Source organism: Salmo salar, chromosome 07 (assembly GCF_965601325.2).
Source record: "Salmo salar chromosome 07, fSalSal1, whole genome shotgun sequence".
NCBI lineage: Eukaryota > Metazoa > Chordata > Actinopteri > Salmoniformes > Salmonidae > Salmo > Salmo salar.
The window spans coordinates 30,594,126-30,612,187 of record NC_138297.1 but is presented as its reverse complement, the minus strand read 5'-3'; the positions used below and the strand labels follow the sequence as shown (position 1 = coordinate 30,612,187).

The 18,062-nt window shown below is 41.3% G+C and overlaps 1 protein-coding gene across 1 annotated transcript; it reads left to right on the top strand.

Moving 5' to 3' along the window:
* Positions 1 to 476: 476 nt before the first annotated feature.
* Positions 477 to 4,392, top strand: LOC106608952 (mannose-P-dolichol utilization defect 1 protein). Its single transcript, XM_014207205.3, has 7 exons — positions 477 to 651; positions 1,097 to 1,162; positions 2,344 to 2,476; positions 2,564 to 2,649; positions 2,809 to 2,927; positions 3,227 to 3,337; positions 4,159 to 4,392. The coding sequence occupies exons 1-7, from the start codon at positions 522 to 524 to the stop codon at positions 4,282 to 4,284; spliced, it is 771 nt and encodes a 256-aa protein (XP_014062680.1). The 5' UTR covers positions 477 to 521; the 3' UTR covers positions 4,285 to 4,392.
* Positions 4,393 to 18,062: the final 13,670 nt, after the last annotated feature.

Below are 18,062 nucleotides of genomic sequence, written 5' to 3'. Positions count from 1 at the left end.
GTAAATAGTGGTCACACCAAATGGTGGTCACACCAGATACTAACTGGTTTTCTTTTCCACACCCTTACTTTTTTTTTAAGGTATCTGTGACCAACAGATGCATATTGTTATTCCCAGTGATGTGAAATCTATAGATTAGGACCTAATTAATGTATTTCAATTGACTGATTTCCATATATGAACTGTAACTCCCTAAAATCTTTGAAATTGTTGCATGTTGTGTTTATATTTTTGTTCAGTGTATGTGTAACTGATAAATGCAAAAGAATACTTACTACATGTTCGTGTTTTTAAATGTATGCAAATTGTAAAGTATTTTATCTGTATTGGCTTGTTCGTTATGTGTCGGACACCAGTAAGACTAGCTCTCGCCATTGGCGTCGGCTAATGGGGAAGCTAATGAAATCAACAACAACAAAAATCACAGTGAGCTCTGGAACCATTGGCAGTGCATATGTGTCCGTGTAGCATGAGGGAACAGTTATTATTTGCACACTGCGACGTCACGTCACAGTTCCACAATGGCGAGCCATGTTATGGAAGAACTTCCAAAGACTTCTGTGTTGGACCCACTGAAGGGGCTCCTGCTCACTTATTTCATGCCAGAATCATGTTACGACGAGTTTTTTCTCAATTTTAACTTTCTGGATGGTAAATCAAGTTGTTACATAATTGACTGACGTTTGATTGCAAGAGCTAACTTAGCTAGTTAACGTTAGCTAGCCAGGGCTTCAACGTTGAATGGATGAGCTAGCTAGGTAACGTTAGCTTGCAAGATTTGCGTTTTTAATCGATATTTCACAATGTAACTTCTATGTTATCTTTTGCGTTTACAGTTACTGGATATAAAGAAATATATTGGACGGGATGTACGTAGGGATCGTACCCTCTAAACAGGCTAAAAAGACAGAAGAGGAGCTAACGTCAGTAGCTAGTTGGACGTTTTGTTTTGACAGCGTTCAGAGGCGGGGCTATCTCATGCCAGTGTTCCTCAATCTCTTGTAGTTCCTCAATAATTCTAGATAGGAGAAGAATGACATATCTATCTGTTCTCTCTGATAATACCCGTTAAATCATTGATTGTTTCTGTCTGCAGTGCCATGTCTAAAGATTGTGCTGAGCAAAGGTCTGGGCATTGGAATCATCCTGGGGTCTGTGATGGGTAAGACTAAGATTCTCTTTCTCCTCTCTCTATCTCGTTCTCTCTATTTCAATTCAAAGGACTTTATTGGCATGGGAAACATATGTTTACATTGCCAAAGCAAATGAAATAGATAATTAACAAAAGTGAAATGAACAGTAAACATTACACTCACTCTCAATCTTTATCTCTGTCTCTCTCTCCCTATGTGTGCAAAGCATAACTCCCTGCCCCTCTCTTATATACAGGTAACTGCCAAAATAAAGGAAACACTTGAGTAAATGATACAAAGTACTGTACAGGTGTGGTTCCTGAGTTAAAGCCCATCAGACTGTTAGATAACCATCACTAGCACATTAGAGGCTACTGCCTATATACATAGACTTGAAATCAGTAGCCACTTTAATAAATGGAACACTGGTCACTTTAATAATGTTTACATATTTTGCATTACTCATCTCATTTGTATATATATATATATGTATGTATTATATATTTGTATATGTATGTATTATATTATATTCAACTGTATTTTAGTGTATGCAGCTTATATATTCTTAATTCCATTCCTGTACTTAGATGTGTGTGTATTGTTGTGAAATTGTTAGATATTACTGCACTGTTGGAGCTAGAAACACAAGCATTTCGCTACACCCACAATAACATCTGCTAAACATGTGTATGTGACCAATAACATTTGATTTGATTAAGCAATTTACATCCCATCATGCTTAGGGTCATGAATAAAAATGCCCAGTTGCCCATTATTTTGGCTACCATGGCTAGAAGAAGATATGTCAATGACTTTTAAAGAGGGGTCTTAAAGGAGCATAGGGGGTTTAAAGTGTGTGTGTGTCTCAGTCACCAGATGTCAACCGAATTGATTCTGGAGCAGTGCCTAAGACAGCGTTTTCCACCACCATCAACAAAACCCCAAATTCTGGAATTTCTTGTGGAAGAATGGTGGCGCATCCCTCAAATAGAGTTTCAGACACTTGTAGAATCTATGCCAAGGTGCATTGAAGCTGTTCTCGGTGCTAGTGGGGGCCCAACACACTATTAAGACACTATGTTGGTGTTTGCTTTTGTTTTGGCAGTTACCTGTAGATGGAAAGATATTTACAATAGAGTTCGATCCATCCACACATTTAGATAATACATAACCCATATCTCGCTCCCTCCCACTCTCTCTCCCCCCACAGTAAAGCTGCCTCAGATCCTGAAGCTGATGGGGGCTAAGAGTGCAGATGGTCTAAGCTTCAACTCTGTTTTGCTGGAGCTGCTGGCTATCACCGGCACCATGGCCTATAGCATTGCTAACAGCTTCCCCTTCAGGTACTGAGTTGTACACACACACGGAGACATGCACAGTCACACACACAGACACGCACAAGTTAACATATTTTGCGTTTTCTCTTTCAGTGCCTGGGGTGAGGCCCTCTTCCTCATGTTACAGACAGTAACCATCGGGTTCCTCATAATGCATTATGGAGGCAACACAGTCAAAGGTAAGACACACACACACACACCTACCTGACGATAAGACTTGACACTCACTACTAACACTTCCTTTTGAGCTTACAATGTACGACTTTAAGTTAGCATACAACTAGCTGCCCTCACAAGCAGTGGCTGATGTTCTATTTCTGTGTGTCTGCTCCCTCTAGGTGTGCTGTTCCTGGTGGTGTACTTTGGTCTGGTAGCTCTGCTGCTCTCCCCTGTAACGCCAATGCCTGTGGTCATGGCCATGCAGGCATCCAACATGCCTGCTATCATCATTGGCAGGGTACGTGAAGCATTAATAGATTTTCTAACATGTATAACATAGTCATCGTGTTGTATTGTAATTATAGCGTTGTTCGAGCAGCACATTGGACAATAAATGTATTTCATATTTTCATGTTATCCTCTAGGATTTATTTGTACTTTAAATAGTTCAACTGTAAAAATGTACCCCAAAATAAATCAATAATAAAGTCAATTTGTGTTATAAATGTGTTTATTTATAGGAGTTATCATTAGTTAACAAATAATGTTATCGTTGTATTAATCTGTGATCATGTTTATTTCTCCCTGTGATTGCAGCTTATTCAGGTAGTGACAAACTATCGTAATGGACACACAGGTCAGCTGTCTGCCATCACTGTGTTTATGCTGTTCGCTGGCTCCTTGGCTCGCATATTCACCTCAATACAGGTATATATGTGTGTTCAGTGAATGTACACTGAGTATACCAAAGATTAGGAAAATCTTCCTAATATTGAGTTGCACCCCTCAATTGGTCAGGGCATGGACTCTATAAGGTGTCGAAAGTGTATGCTGGCCCATGTTGACTCCAATGCTTCCCACAGTTGTGTCGAGTTGGCTGGATGTCCTTTGGGTGGTGGAACATTCTTAATACACACGGGAAACTGTTGACCGTGAAAACCCAGCAGCATTTCTTGACACAAACCGGTGTGCCTGGCACCTACTACCGTACCCCATTCAAAGGCACTTAAAATATTTTGTCTTTCCTATTCACTCTCTGAATTGCAAGCATACGCAATCCATGTCTGAATTGTCTCTAGTCTTAAAAATCCTTCTTTAACCTGTCTCCTTCCCTTCATCTACACTGATTTTGAAGTTGATTTAACAAGTGACATCAATAAGGGATCATAGCTTTCACCTGGTCAGTCTGTCATGGAAAAAGCAGGTGTTCTTAATGTTTTGTATACTTAATGTTTTGTTACATGTACATTTTTAGTCATTTAGCAGACGTTCTTATCCTGAGTGACTTAGTCGGTATGTGCAGCTGTTGTGGGTAAAATGTGCTACTGTGTATAAAGTGTGTGTACTGTATGTGAGAGGGTGGATACGTCTTAAACAGCACACTATTCCTTATATAGTAGGTAGAGTGTCTGCTAAATGACACCTAAAGGGAAAAGGGTGCCATTTGAGGCAGTCTGTGTGTGATCCTGTCCTAATCCAACATGCCAATAATTTCTACTTTTCACTTCCTGGTTTCTCTCTACCAACAGGAAACAGGTGACTCCCTGATGGCCCTGACCTATGTCATATCCTCTTCCTGTAACGGTCTTATCGCTGCCCAGCTCCTGTACTACTGGAACAGCAGCCCGGCACTGAAGAAGAAGAAGAAGGTGTAGATAGACAGGTGCACATGAAATTAGTTGCCTCTAAATTGGCACCCTATTTCCCAATATAGTGCATTACTTTTGACCAGGATCCATAGGGCTCTGGTCAAAAGTAGTGCACTATATTGGGAATAGCGTGCCATTTTGGGATGCAGACAATGGTAGAGAGAATATATAGACAGGGTGCAGCTCAAATGGCACCCTATTCCATATGTAGTGCACTACTGACCAGGGCCATGGACTCAAATGGGGAATTGGGTGTCATTTGAGATTTGCACAAATTCACATCTAGCAATTCATACACTCTGCACTCCCCTACTGTAAGCTTAGCTCTGGACCAAATATTCTATTCCCACCACCCAAACCAAGGAACTCTCTACTTTACCTGACTTCAATGATACTGTGACTACAGCCCCGTTAGACTAGCTCACAGAGAAATCTTTAGTTTTGCCTCAGTGTTTTAGCTCAGGGAAGGGAAGGCTTGACACTCTTATTTCTCCATCCTGAACGCTGATTTTACTAAACGCCACAGAAGTGCCGATACGGAGTAGGGTGAAGTTGACGCTGATCCTGAGTCGTTTTGCATTTTTCCAACTTATGGTTAAGGTTAGGATTCTGGGAGGGGAAGCTGATCCTATATCTGTACCTAGGGGAACCTTTACCCCGGAGCTGTCAAAACACCCACTATGGTCAGTTTTCATCGTACTCCTAAATCTTTATGCCTCCCTAACAATGCACTCCATTGTTCCAGTTCTAGTACACGGGTTGTCCTCGGATCATAATCTAGAATGAAAACGCATTCCAGAACACAACCAGGAAGTCAACTATTCTAGCTATAATCAAGGGTTGAAGCAATAGAGGTTTACTGTGAAATTCTCTGTCAGTATGTTTGGGTTAAATGTTCGACCTTGAAGTTGTTGAAGCTTTGTTTCCTGAGTGTGATCTAAAGCAGCCTGGTCTCAGATCCTTTAATGCTTGTGCCAACTTCATTGCTGTACTTGGTAAACCATGTTTGGCGTGACAGAGTTACAAGGATTTGGCATTATTGCACAAACAGACTGGCACACAGGCTAGATCAAAATAACTGTACTGAATCAAATGGTTATCAGTCCAAATTATGTTTTTCTGTGTTTCTTTGTGCATATCGATGCTGTATTTGTTTAATGATATATCACATCTTTTATTGAATTCAATGAATGAGTCCACAATACTAAATAATTCATTCCAATTTGATTCAGATTAACCTGGGAGCAGAAATTTGGGGTCATTATAGTGTTATGTTGAAGTCCAATTTCTCTGTTTAGTTTTAGTTTACTTGTTGAGATTCAACTTCTCATGTTAAGGTGCTGCTCGCACTTGTATGCGTCTTCTGCGAGTGCTACAGTTCTGAAGATGGTAAGAGTTTATTTTAATGGGAAAATGTAATAAAATATGTTTTGTTTTTGTTGGGACAGCTCAGGTGTCTGTAGTTTTCTCTTATGTTTTCAGAACTCCAGTCCAAGAGAGCCTGTGGGTTGTGCAGGCTTTCATTCCAACCCTGCAGTAACATCCCTGATTTAGCAAGTTATATGATATAATGAAATAAAACTCAACTCAGTTATTTTCATTAGGTTTGTTGTTTAAGGAAGGGCTGGAACAAAAGTCTGCATACCCATTGTTCCAAAATGATTGGGTGTCATTCATTTTCATGCCACTAGATAGAGACAATTGTTCACCCTCTATTTTGTTCACTCTACTAGTTCTCCAAAGTACAGGCATTTAAACTAAACCAAAATATAAATGCATCTTGCAACAATTTCAGAGATTTTACTGAGTTACAGTTCATATAAGGAAATCAGTCAATTGAAATAGATTAATTATGCCATAATTTATGGATTTTATATGACTGGGAATACCAATATGCATCTATTGGTCACATATACCTTAAAAAAAAGGTAGGGGTGTGGATCAGATAACCAGTCAGTATCTGATGTGACCATTTGCCTCCTTCAGCACGACACACATTCTTCGCATAGAGTTGATCCGGCTGTTGATTGTGGCATGTGGAATGGTGTCCCACTCTTCAATGGCTGTGCAAAGTTTCTGGATATTGGCGGGAACATGCTGTTGTACACGTTGATCCAGAGCATCCCAAACATGCTCAATAGGTGACATTTCTGGTGAGTATGCAGGCAATGGATGAACTGGGATATTTTCAGCTTCCAGGAATTGTGTACAACTCCTTGCGACATGGGGCCATCTATTATGCTGAAACATGACGTGATGGCGGCGGATGAATGTCATGACTATGGGCCTCAGGATCTCGTCACGGTATCTCTGCATTCAAATTGACAGTTTGTGCTGAAATTCTTCGGTTGTGCAAACCCACAATTTCATCAGCTGTCCGGGTGGCTCGTCTCAGACAATCCCACAGGTGAAGAAGCTGGATGTGGAGGTCCTGAGCTGTCGTGGTTACAATTGGTCTGCAGTTGTGAGGCCGGTTGGACGTACTGCCAAATTCTCTAAAATGACATTAGAGGCGGCTTATGGTAGAGAAATAAACATTAAATTCTCTGGCAACAGCTCTGGTGGACATTTCTGCAGTCAGCATGCCAATTACCACATCCCGAAAAACTTGAGACATCTGTGGAATTGTGTTGTGTGACCAAACTGTGGCCTTTTATTGTCCCCAACACAAGGTGCACTTGTGCAATGATCATGCTGTTCAATCAGCTTCTTAATATGCCACACCGGTTAGGTGAATGGATTATCTTGACAAAGGAGAAAAGCCCACTAACAGGGATGTAAACAAATTTGTACACAACATTTTAGAGAAATAAGCTTATTGAGTTGAGTGTATGGAACATTTCTGGGATCTTTTATTTCAGCTCATGAAACATGGGACCAACAACTTTACATGTTGCTTTTATATTTTTGTTCAGTATGGGATAATTTGTCACTGCTTATACTCTTATTTTAACCACAAACTTGATAATTATTTTCCACCTCTTTTGTGATGTAATAAAAAAAATTCTATTTTTCTGCATGCCCTCTTTACCATACCATTATTTGTCACTATGTTTGCCCCCCCCCCCCCCCCCCATTGAATAGACCCTTCTCTCCTTTCCTTTCTCAAGTCCCATGTGTGTCGTTCCATCGACCCCCTGCCTCTCTGTCCTCAATCACACTGACATCATCAACACCCCCGCAACCGAAAAGTCCCACAATTGGACAACGGAAGTTTCTTAAGAAACAACTCAAAACACCATTTTTTTTTGTGACAAACAGACTCCAAAGGTTAATTAAACTTGATAGAAGGGTTGAGCGGAAGATATCTGTAAGATACACTTGTTTATTTCCACCTTAAGCCACAACAGTGACCATCTCTCTCCATCTCTCTCTCTCTCTCTCTCTCTCTCTCTCTCTCTGCAAAGTACGTCTTTCTCTTTTCATCCCTTTTCTCTCATCAGTTTCCCTCATGCTTTGTTTATCACTCACTCACCAACTTTTGTCCTTTGTTTCTATGACGGGAACGAAAGAGAGGAGCCAAACCACATGAGAGGGAAGAGAGCGAGTAAAAGGGGTAAGTAGAGAAATTATTGTCTTGGAAAGAAAGAGAGAGAAACGCCGGTTGTAGCAGGCCAAGGAGTAGGAGAAGCAGGAGGGAGATCGACAGAGGCAGGCAGTTAAGAAAAAGAGTTTGGAGAAAATAAAAATCATTTTTTTCATTGAGAGAGGGTGAGAAAGAGCGAGGGGGGGGGGGGGGGCAGAGAGAGAGAGGGCCCCGGCAGGCATTTCTGATGGTGATTGTGCAGCGGAGATGGCAAGCTCCAACTTTGTTAGTCCGTATCACCTGTGAGATAGATGCATCTTGGGAGGTCTGACTGAGCTTAAGAAGAGGCCAGTTTTGTTCCACTGCGCTCAGTTCACACACATGCACACACTCATCGCCTCCTTTAATCTCTTTAATGTGTGGGCCAATCTTTATCTACCTGCTGATTGTTAGGCCTGCATTTCCCATCTCCCCCTATCTGGCCATCTGTGAAACACCCCACCTCTGGCAGAACCTGGCGGAACACGCCATTGCCCCACCTCAGCGGTGGTGTTTTGGTGAATGCCTCAGCTGGCTGATAAGGGTAAAGCCCTTTCATCTCCCCAATGGTTTAGTCTGTTTAGTCACAGGATTAAGATCAAGTGTAGCAAACTTTTCCTCTCCCTTGTTCATCCTCTAATCACAAAAATGGATGTTTGCACCAGATGTGTTTCAGTAAGAACACACACACACACACACACACGCAAACAAAAACACATACGCATTCGCATACATGCGGGGTTCCCGAGTGGTAGAGCGGTCTAAGGCACTGCATCGCAGTGCTAGAGACGTCACTACAGACCCGGGTTCGATCCCAGGCTGTATCTCAACCGGCTGTGATCGGGGGTAGCATAGGAGCGGCGCACAATTGGCCCAGCGTCGTTCGGGTTAGGGGAGGTTTTGGCCGGGGGGGGGGGCTTTGTAAATAAGAATTTGTTCTTAACTGCCTTGTCTAGTTAAATAAAAGTTTAAAAAAATACGCTAGAACTAAAAAGGCTTGTCTCCCAACAACCATCCCACCACTCTCTCTCTTGCTCGCAGACCTGTTGAACTCTCCCACCCCTCTCACTCTCCCTCTCTCTTTCAGACCTGTTGAACCCCCTCTCTCTCCCCCTCGCTCTCCCTCCCTCTCAGACCTGTCTACCTCAGGGTGTGTCTCTACTAGCTCATTAGGGTTACCTGTCACTCTCTCACTCAGAGGTTGGCAAACATTTCCTCTATTAGCAGCATTATACCCCTGTCGAATGTCTCCTATCTGCCATAGCTACACGCCACAGCTATGTGAGACAGATCTACCCAACCTGGGACACCTCCAGTCCTGACAAAGACAGCAATACTTTCTATGATCAGTCGGTGAGTGTACATACCACCCATGGTCTTGACAGACTTTGTAAAACGTTGAGCTTGTTTTTGGTTGTTTTGGCTATTATCTGAAAAATAACATCCGTGACACTTCTCAAATATCGGTAATTTTTTATTTCAAATGCTTTTCTCATATTTCAAACCACGCATTCAACAGGTGATTTTTTTTATTTATTTTTTCATGGCGGCTAATAGATTTCGTCCCATTCATATCCACGATTATATATCTTGACATTTTCATACAGTATCTACATCTTAATGATACTGTTCTGTGAAACAAACAAAAATTGTGGGGGAAATCACCATCGTCATTCCTGTTGGGCTGTGAGTGTGAACTGTGAAGTCTTTTAAAGCTTCGGAGATTCGGAGATGATTCTGTGATGTTTCACTGCAGACGGGAGCCAGACTGCCAGACAGTCTTTCCTTATCGTTTGTGAGTTCCTTGAATTAGCTAGGGTGCTGCAAACAAAGCGGCACTAAATAGTACTATGCTAGGCAGCCAGGTAAGCCTCATGCACATACACACACACTATCAGCAGAGATCTGGCTTCTTTGACTGCAACTGTTGAGAGATGTGGGAGGGAGCAAACACACACACACACCTCCCTACCGCAGAAAGAGGAAGAAAACCATCACTGTTTTTCCATAACCTGTTAGGCCTACCTGGTTCACTCAGACCTGCAGTGGTGGAAAAAGTAACCAATTGTAATGCTTGAGTAAAAGATACCTTAAAAGAAAATGACTCAAGTAAAAGTGAAAGTCACCGAGTAAAATACTACAGTAAAATACTACTTGAGTAAATATACTTTTTAAATATACTTAAGTACAAAAGTAAATGTAATTGCTAAAATATGCTTAAGTTTAAAAGTAAAAGTATAAATAATTTCAAATTCCTTATATTAAGCAAACCAGGCGGCACAATTTTCTTGTATTAGAAATTTACGGATAGCCAGGTGCACTCTCCAAAATTCAAGATATAATTTACAAATGAAGCATTCATGTTTCGTGAGTCCGCCAGATCAGAGGCAGTAGGGATGACCAGGAATGTTCTCTTGATAAGTGTGTGAATTTGACAATTTCCCCGCCTGCTAAGCATTCAAAACCTTACAAACACTTTGGGATGTCAGTGAAAATGTATGGAGTATGACTGATGACTTACATGGCCTTTGGACCTATTATATTATGTAATGTTAGGTGTTTATTTAACCTTCTTGATGACTCCCAATAGACCTACCCAAACGGCAGGCCATACGAACGCCTTGCCCTGAAAAAACAAAACTGTTGGAGGAATATGTTGCTCATGTCTATGGCCAAGGTATTGGATAGCACATCACTCAGTCAGCCCTCATAACTCCAAAACCTCCACTGCTAATTATAGACCTAACAGGGCAGACAAGTAGACGAGAGTGGGGTAAGTTGAGCCAAAGGGTTAGTTAAGCCACCCTTTGTTTCTAGAAAACCATAAACAAAATGAATCTTGTGAACAAATATTTAGGAAGAGGTCATGATTTCATAGAGTCTGTGAATTAAGAAACCACATGGAAAAAGTGGTTAAGCAAGTTAGAACCAAAAAACAGATTTTCACAAAGTCAAATTAATTTATTGTGTTATAGGTTTCATGATGCTTGTATCTAAACCAAAGTAAATAGTTCTAAGATTGTCTTGTACATGAGTTGGGGTCTCTATACACTACAATGTGTGTAGTAAAAATAGTTGAAAGTACTACTTAAGTTGTTTTTTGGGTTATCTGTACTTTCCGATTTATATATTTGACTACTTTTACTTTTACTTCACTACATTCCTAAAGAAAATGTTGTACTTTTTACTCCATACATTTTCCCTGACACCCAAAAGTACTTTAGCAGGACAGGAAAATGGCCTAATTCACACACTTATCAAGAGAACATCCCTGGTCTATTCGAGCAGCAGCAAGGGATGAAAAAATAGACAATGACACTGAAAGAGGTACATTGATTAGAAAATAACATGTACCTGTGCTTAAAATCTCTTATGGATTAGCCCCTTTTTTTCAATTTTCGCCTAAAATGACATACCCAAATCTAACTTTCTGTAGCTCAGGCCCTGAAGCAGGGATATGCATATTCTTGGTACCATTTGAAAGGAAACACTTTGAAGTTTATGGAAATGTGAAAGTAATGTAGTATAATATAACACAATAGATCTGGTAAAAGATAATTACAAAGAAAAAAACAACCGTTCTTTTGTATATTTTTTTGTACCATCTTTGAAATGCAAGAGAAAGGCCATAATGTATTATTCCAGCCCAGGTGCAATTTAGATTTCGGCCACTAGATGGCATCCGTGTATGTCTAATGTTTTAGACTGATCCAATGAACCATTGCATTTCTGTTCAAAATTATGTATGAAGACTGCCCAGATGTGCCTAATTTGTTTATTAATAACTTTTCATGTTCAAAATTGTGCACTCTCCTCAAACAATAGTATGGTATTCTTATTCTATTCTATAGCTACTGTAAATTGGACAGTGCAGTTAGATTAACAAGAATATAAGCTTTCTGCCAATATCAGATATGTCTATGTCCTGGGAAATTTTCTTGTTACTTACAACCTCATGCTAATCGCATTAGCCTACATTAGCTCAACCGTCCCGTGGAAGGGACACCAATCCCGAAGAAGTTTTAAAAAAAAGCTATGATAGCAGAGAGAAACAACCCACTGGGCACAGACGTCAATTCAATGTCTGTTCCACGTTGGGTCAATGTAATTTCATGAAATGACGTGGAAACAACTTTGATTCAACAGGTCTTATCTGTTGACATGGAGTCTGAGCATGCTAAACATATCAAGAATCTCGAGGACCAGTTTCATGGGCTTAGTAGCCTCAAATGTTGAGAACTTGCCTTTGAATTGGCACATAAAAACAACATCCCTGTCTCAGACAACTGGTCAAGAAATTGAAGGGTTAGTGATATTGAACCGATATCTATATCTGAATGTAGGCATATATTTAAGATATACCACAACATTAAACTTTGACCTACCAGCACCATCACAGGACACCATCTCCTACTTACCCCGTGAGGCACAATTTTACTCTGTCCCCATGCTCAATTTACCCCATACCCGGGGTAAATTGTGCCAAGAGACCACTTTTTTTGACAAGCTAAGTTTTCAAAACTGTTATGTTTACATGAATTCGGATTATTTCCAGGGATAGACAACATCCTGAAATACAGTAGATGTAGATACCTTTGGTAGAAAGAATACTGTATTTCCCTTGATGTAGCTGAATTTAAAACATGGCTCAACGTACCCCACTCCCCCCTACCCATAGAACGTATGCTGTTGTCAGTCATAAAACGGAATCTTATAGCCATCCATGATCAGGCTTCCACGGTAGCCTCCCCTCCCCCTGAGCTACCTTGTTATTACCCAGTTTTATTTGATGTGATTTTTTATTAAATCTTTAATGCTGCATTGTTGGAAAAGGACCCGTAAGTAAGCATTTCACTGTTAGTCTACACCTGGTGTCTATGAAGCATGTGACAAAGAACATTTGATTTGATTTATTGTGTGACTTGGGGTACTCAGGTGCGAACATGCGAAAATGCGGCAGATCCGGCGTTCAGTGACATTGCAGCCAACCGTGTGTGAGTGCGTGTGTGTGTGTCGTGGCATAGTGTGTGTGTGTTGGTTCTGCGCCAGAAACGGACACCCACTCGCTCACCTGTGAGCAAACAACGCAACAAGCAGGTCTTTCAATGACCTGTGCAGAAAGGTGTGGTTGGTTTGTAGTCAGTCACAGACAGTCAGTGATGGGGTATGAGCTTATAGGTTTTGGGGCCTGCGTTTCTGTAGTTAACCTCCCCATGACCAGTAATAAGCCCCTAGGCCCCTTACCTACTGCAGTTGTTAGTCCCCCTATCTATTAAAAGCTTATTTAAAATGTGCACATTTTATGTTCTTAAAGGGGCAATCAGCAGTTGCTACATCCATTTTTGTGATATGGACCCATTGATTCTTGAATAATATAACTTATAAAAGGCTCATGAGATTGGTCCAACTGCCATACCCCATGTAAACATAATCATGTTTTGAGGCTAAAACTATCATTTGTATATAATGGATGGTCAGTCCTTGCATCCATAGCTCTGTCTATTAATTTGAGAGTGGTAACATTTCTCCTGCCCCATCCTTAGCTTTTTACTGAAACAAGGAGAAAACGCGATGTTATTGTTTCTACTGTTGATTGCCGCTTTAATATGTGTGTCGGGTTGTGTTTTGTTGGGATACTGTTGCCCAACTTATATTTATGTATTGTCCAAGTAAGCTTGTGTGTAAACCTCAAATAGCGGTTTGGATAAATTATTGGACATGTAAAAGAATATGCACATAAGACATGAGAAGTTGTGCAATTGCAATTGACTGTGTTCAATTGTATTATAGCATGGGTTTTCTGTGACGCTCAAACCCTTGCCTATAGCTCTACGTAAGCTATGTGTGCGCACTGTGCGGGCGGGGTTGCAGAAAGGGAGCGTGAGGAAGGTGTTTGCTCTGTCCTGCTTTGCGTGCAAGAGAGGAGTGGTTCGTAGGCTTCAAGGAATGCAGGTAAATAATATGCACAAGGAGTTTCCATGACGACTTCTGATGTGGTGAGGTTTCCTGCAGCAATGTTGACTAAATAGAAAAAGGGTTTCTCTTTTTGTGTTTAGATGATTCTCAATCTCCACCTTTGAGTGCTCTCTCTTTGAAAAATAACAGACTCAATTAGGCCAGTTGGTGCACATGAATTAATTAAAAGCAGGAACGGTTACATCCCACTGGGCAGAAATTAGTTGAATCAACTTTGTTTCAAAGTAATTTGTCAACATAGTGTGACATGGAAAATACATTGGATTTGAAAAAGCAATCAGGCAGAGGCTGTTGTTTTGAGGGTGACAATTCAACCACAGGATTATGTCATCATGGTAACCAAATTTCAACATAGACAAACCGTGTATAAAATATGTTGGATTTGTACCTTAAAACAATGTCAGATCTCAACTTATATCCACTTTCAGAAATAAAAGAATAGGCTGGGCAGCACCTCCTACTGGAGAATGTACAGTGCGTTTGGAAAGTATCCAGACTCTTTGACGTTTTCCAAATTTTTTTTAACGTTACAGCCATTCCAAAATGTATTAAATTGCATTTTTCCCCTCATCAATCGACACCAATACACGAGATTTTTTTTTTTTACATATTTGCAAATATATACAGTTGAAGTTGGAAGTTTACATACACCTTAGCCTATATGTACATAGCTAACTAAATTACCTCGTACCCCTGCACATCGACTCGGTACTGGTACTCCCTGTATATAGCCATGTTACTTTCACTCGTTATTGTTCAAGTTTAAAATGTCATGTTTTTAATGTCACATGCACAGTACAGTGAAATGCCTTTCTTGCAAGCTCCAAACCCAACAATGCAGTAATCAATATTAATGTAGCATTAAAAATAACATAAGGTAGAACAAAAACACAAGAGAAATAGAAATAAGAAGAACACAAGAAAGTATGAAGTTATATACAGTTGAAGTCGGACGTTTACATACACCTTAGCCAAATACATTGAAACTCAGTTTTTCACAATTCCTGACATTTAATCCTAGTAAAAATTCCCTGTCTTAGGTCAGTTAGGATCACCACTTTATTTTACGAATGTGAAATGTCAGAATAATAGTAGAGAGAATGATTTATTTCAGCTTTTATTTCTTTCATCACATTTCCAGTGGGTCAGAAGTTTACATGCACTCAATTAGTACACTGCTCAAAAAAATAAAGGGAACACTTAAACAACACAATGTAACTCCAAGTCAATCACACTTCTGTGAAGTCAAACTGTCCACTTAGGAAGCAACACTGATTGACAATAAATTTCACATGCTGTTTTGCAAATTTGAATAGACCACAGGTGGAAATTATAGGCAATTAGCAAGACACCCCCAATAAAGGAGTGGTTCTGCAGGTTCCTATGCTTCCTGGCTGATGTTTTGGTCACTTTTGAATGCTGGCGGTGCTTTCACTCTAGTGGTAGCATGAGACGGAGTCTACAACCCACACAAGTGGCTCAGGTAGTGCAGCTCATCCAGGATGGCACATCAATGCGAGCTGTGGCAAGAAGGTTTGCTGTGTCTGTCAGCGTAGTGTCCAGAGCATGGAGGCGCTACCAGGAGACAGGCCAGTACATCAGGAGACGTGGAGGAGGCCGTAGGAGGGCAACAACCCAGCAGCAGGACCGCTACCTCCGCCTTTGTGCAAGGAGGAGCAGGAGGAGCACTGCCAGAGCCCTGTAAAATGACCCCCAGCAGGCCACAAATGTGCATGTGTCTGCTCAAAAGGTCAGAAACAGACTCCATGAGGGTGGTATGAGGGCCCGACATCCACAGGTGGGGGTTGTGCTTACAGCCCAACACCGTGCAGGACGTTTGGCATTTGCCAGAGAATACCAAGATTGGCAAATTCGCCACTGGCGCCCTGTGCTCTTCACAGATGAAAGCAGGTTCACACTGAGCACATGTGACAGACGTGACGGAGTCTGGAGACGCCATGGAGAACGTTCTGCTGCCTGCAACATCCTCCAGCATGACCGGTTTGGCGGTGGGTCAGTCATGGTGTGGGGTGGCATTTCTTTGGGGGGCCGCACAGCCCTCCATGTGCTCACCAGAGGTAGCCTGACTTCCATTAGGTACCGAGATGAGATCCTCAGACCCCTTGTGAGACCATATGCTGGTGCGGTTGGCCCTGGGTTCCTCCTAATGCAAGACAATGCTAGACCTCATGTGGCTGGAGTGTGTCAGCAGTTCCTGCAAGGGGAAGGCATTGATGATATGGACTGGCCCGCCCGTTCCCCAGACCTGAATCCAATTGAGCACATCTGGGACATCATGTCTCGCTCCATCCACCAACGCCACATTGGACCACATACTGTCCAGGAGTTGGCGGATGCTTTAGTCCAGATCTGGGGGGAGATCCCTCAGGAGACCATCCGCCACCTCATCAGGAGGATGCCCAGGCGTTGTAGGGAGGTCATACAGGCACGTGGAGGCCAAACACACTACTGAGCCTCATTTTGACTTGTTTTAAGGACATTACATCAAAGTTGGATCAGCCTGTAGTGTGGTTTTCCACTTTAATTTTGAGTGTGACTCCAAATCCAGACCTCCATGGGTTGATAAATTGGATTTCCATTGATTATTGTTGTGTGATTTTGTTGTCAGCACATTCAACTATGTAAAGAAAAAAGTATTTAATAAGATTATTTCATTCATTAAGATCTAGGATGTGTTATTTTAGTGTTCCCTTTATTTTTTTGAGCAGTGTATTTGGTAGCATTGCTTTAAATTGTTTAACTTGGGTCAAACGTTTCGGTAGCCTTCCACAAGCTTCCCACAATAAGTTGGGTGAATTTTGCCCATTCCTCCTGAGAGAGCTGGTGTAACTGAGTCAGGTTTGTAGGCCTCCTTGCTCGCACACGCTTTTTCAGTTCTGCCCACAAATTATCTATAGGATTGAGGTCAGGGCTTTGTGATGGCCACCCAAATACCTTGACTTTGTTGTCCTTAAGCCATTTTGCCACAACTTTGGAAGTATGCTTGGGGTTATTGTCCATTTGGAAGACCCATTTGCGACCAAGCTTTAACTTCCTGACTGATGTCTTGAGATGTTGCTTCAATATATCCACATAATTTTCCTCCTTCATGATGCCATCTATTTTATGAAGTGCACCAGTCCCTCCTGCAGCAAAGCACCCCCACATCATGATGCTGCCACCCCCGTGCTTCACGGTTGGGATGGTGTTATTCGGCTTGCAAGCCTCTCCCTTTTTCCTCCGAACATAACGATGGTCATTATGGCCAAACAGTTCTATTTTTGTTTCAACAGACCAGAGGACATTTCTCCAAAAGTACGATCTTTGTCCCCGTGTGCAGTTGCAAACCATAGTCTGGCTTTTTAATGGCAGTTTTGGAGCAGTGGCTTCTTCCTTGCTGAGCGGCCTTTCAGGTTATGTCGATATAGGACTCGTTTTACTGTGGATATAGATACTTTTGTACCTGTTTCCTCCAGCATCTTCACAAGGTCCTTTGCTGTTGTTCTGGGATAGATTTGCACTTTTCGCACCAAAGTACGTTCATCTCTAGGAGACAGAACACATCTCCTTCCTGAGCGGTATGACTGCTACGTGGTCCCATGGTGTTTATACTTGCGTACTATTGTTTGTACAGATGAACGTGGTACCTTCAGGTGTTTGGGAATTGCTCCCAAGGATGAACCAGACTTGTGAAGGTCTACAATTTATTTTCTGAGGTCTTGGCTGATTTCTTTTGATTTTCCCATGATGTCAAGCAAAGAGGCACTGAGTTTGAAGGTAGGCCTTGAAATACATCCACAGGTACACCTCCAGTTGACTGAAATTATGTCAATTGGCCTATCAGAAGCTTCTAAAGCCATGACATCATTTTCTGGAATTTTCTAAGCTGTTTAAAGGCACAGTCAACTTAGTGTATGTAACTTCTGACACACTGGAATTGTGATACAGTGAATTATTAGTGAAATAATCTGTCTGTAAACAATTGCTGGAAATATTACTTGTGTCATGTACAAAGTAGAAGTCCTAACCGACTTGCCAAAGCTATAGTTTGTTAACAAGAAATTTGTGGAGTGGTTGAAAAACAAGTTTTAATGACTTCAACCTAAGTTTATGTAAACTTCCGACTTCAACTGTATATAAAAAAACTTAAATAGCACATTTACTTAAATGTTCAGACCCTTTACTCAGTACTTTGTTGAAGCATCTTTGGCAGTGATTACAGCCTCAAGTCTTCTTGGGTATG

Coding starts and splice junctions, on each gene's coding strand:
- LOC106608952 (XM_014207205.3), top strand. CDS start 522: ATGGCGAGCCATGTTATGGAAGAACTTCCAAAGACTTCTGTGTTGGAC. Junction 1,163..2,343: donor CATCCTGGGGTCTGTGATGG/GTAAGACTAAGA, acceptor CTCCCCCCACAG/TAAAGCTGCCTCAGATCCTG. Junction 2,928..3,226: donor CTGCTATCATCATTGGCAGG/GTACGTGAAGCA, acceptor CTGTGATTGCAG/CTTATTCAGGTAGTGACAAA.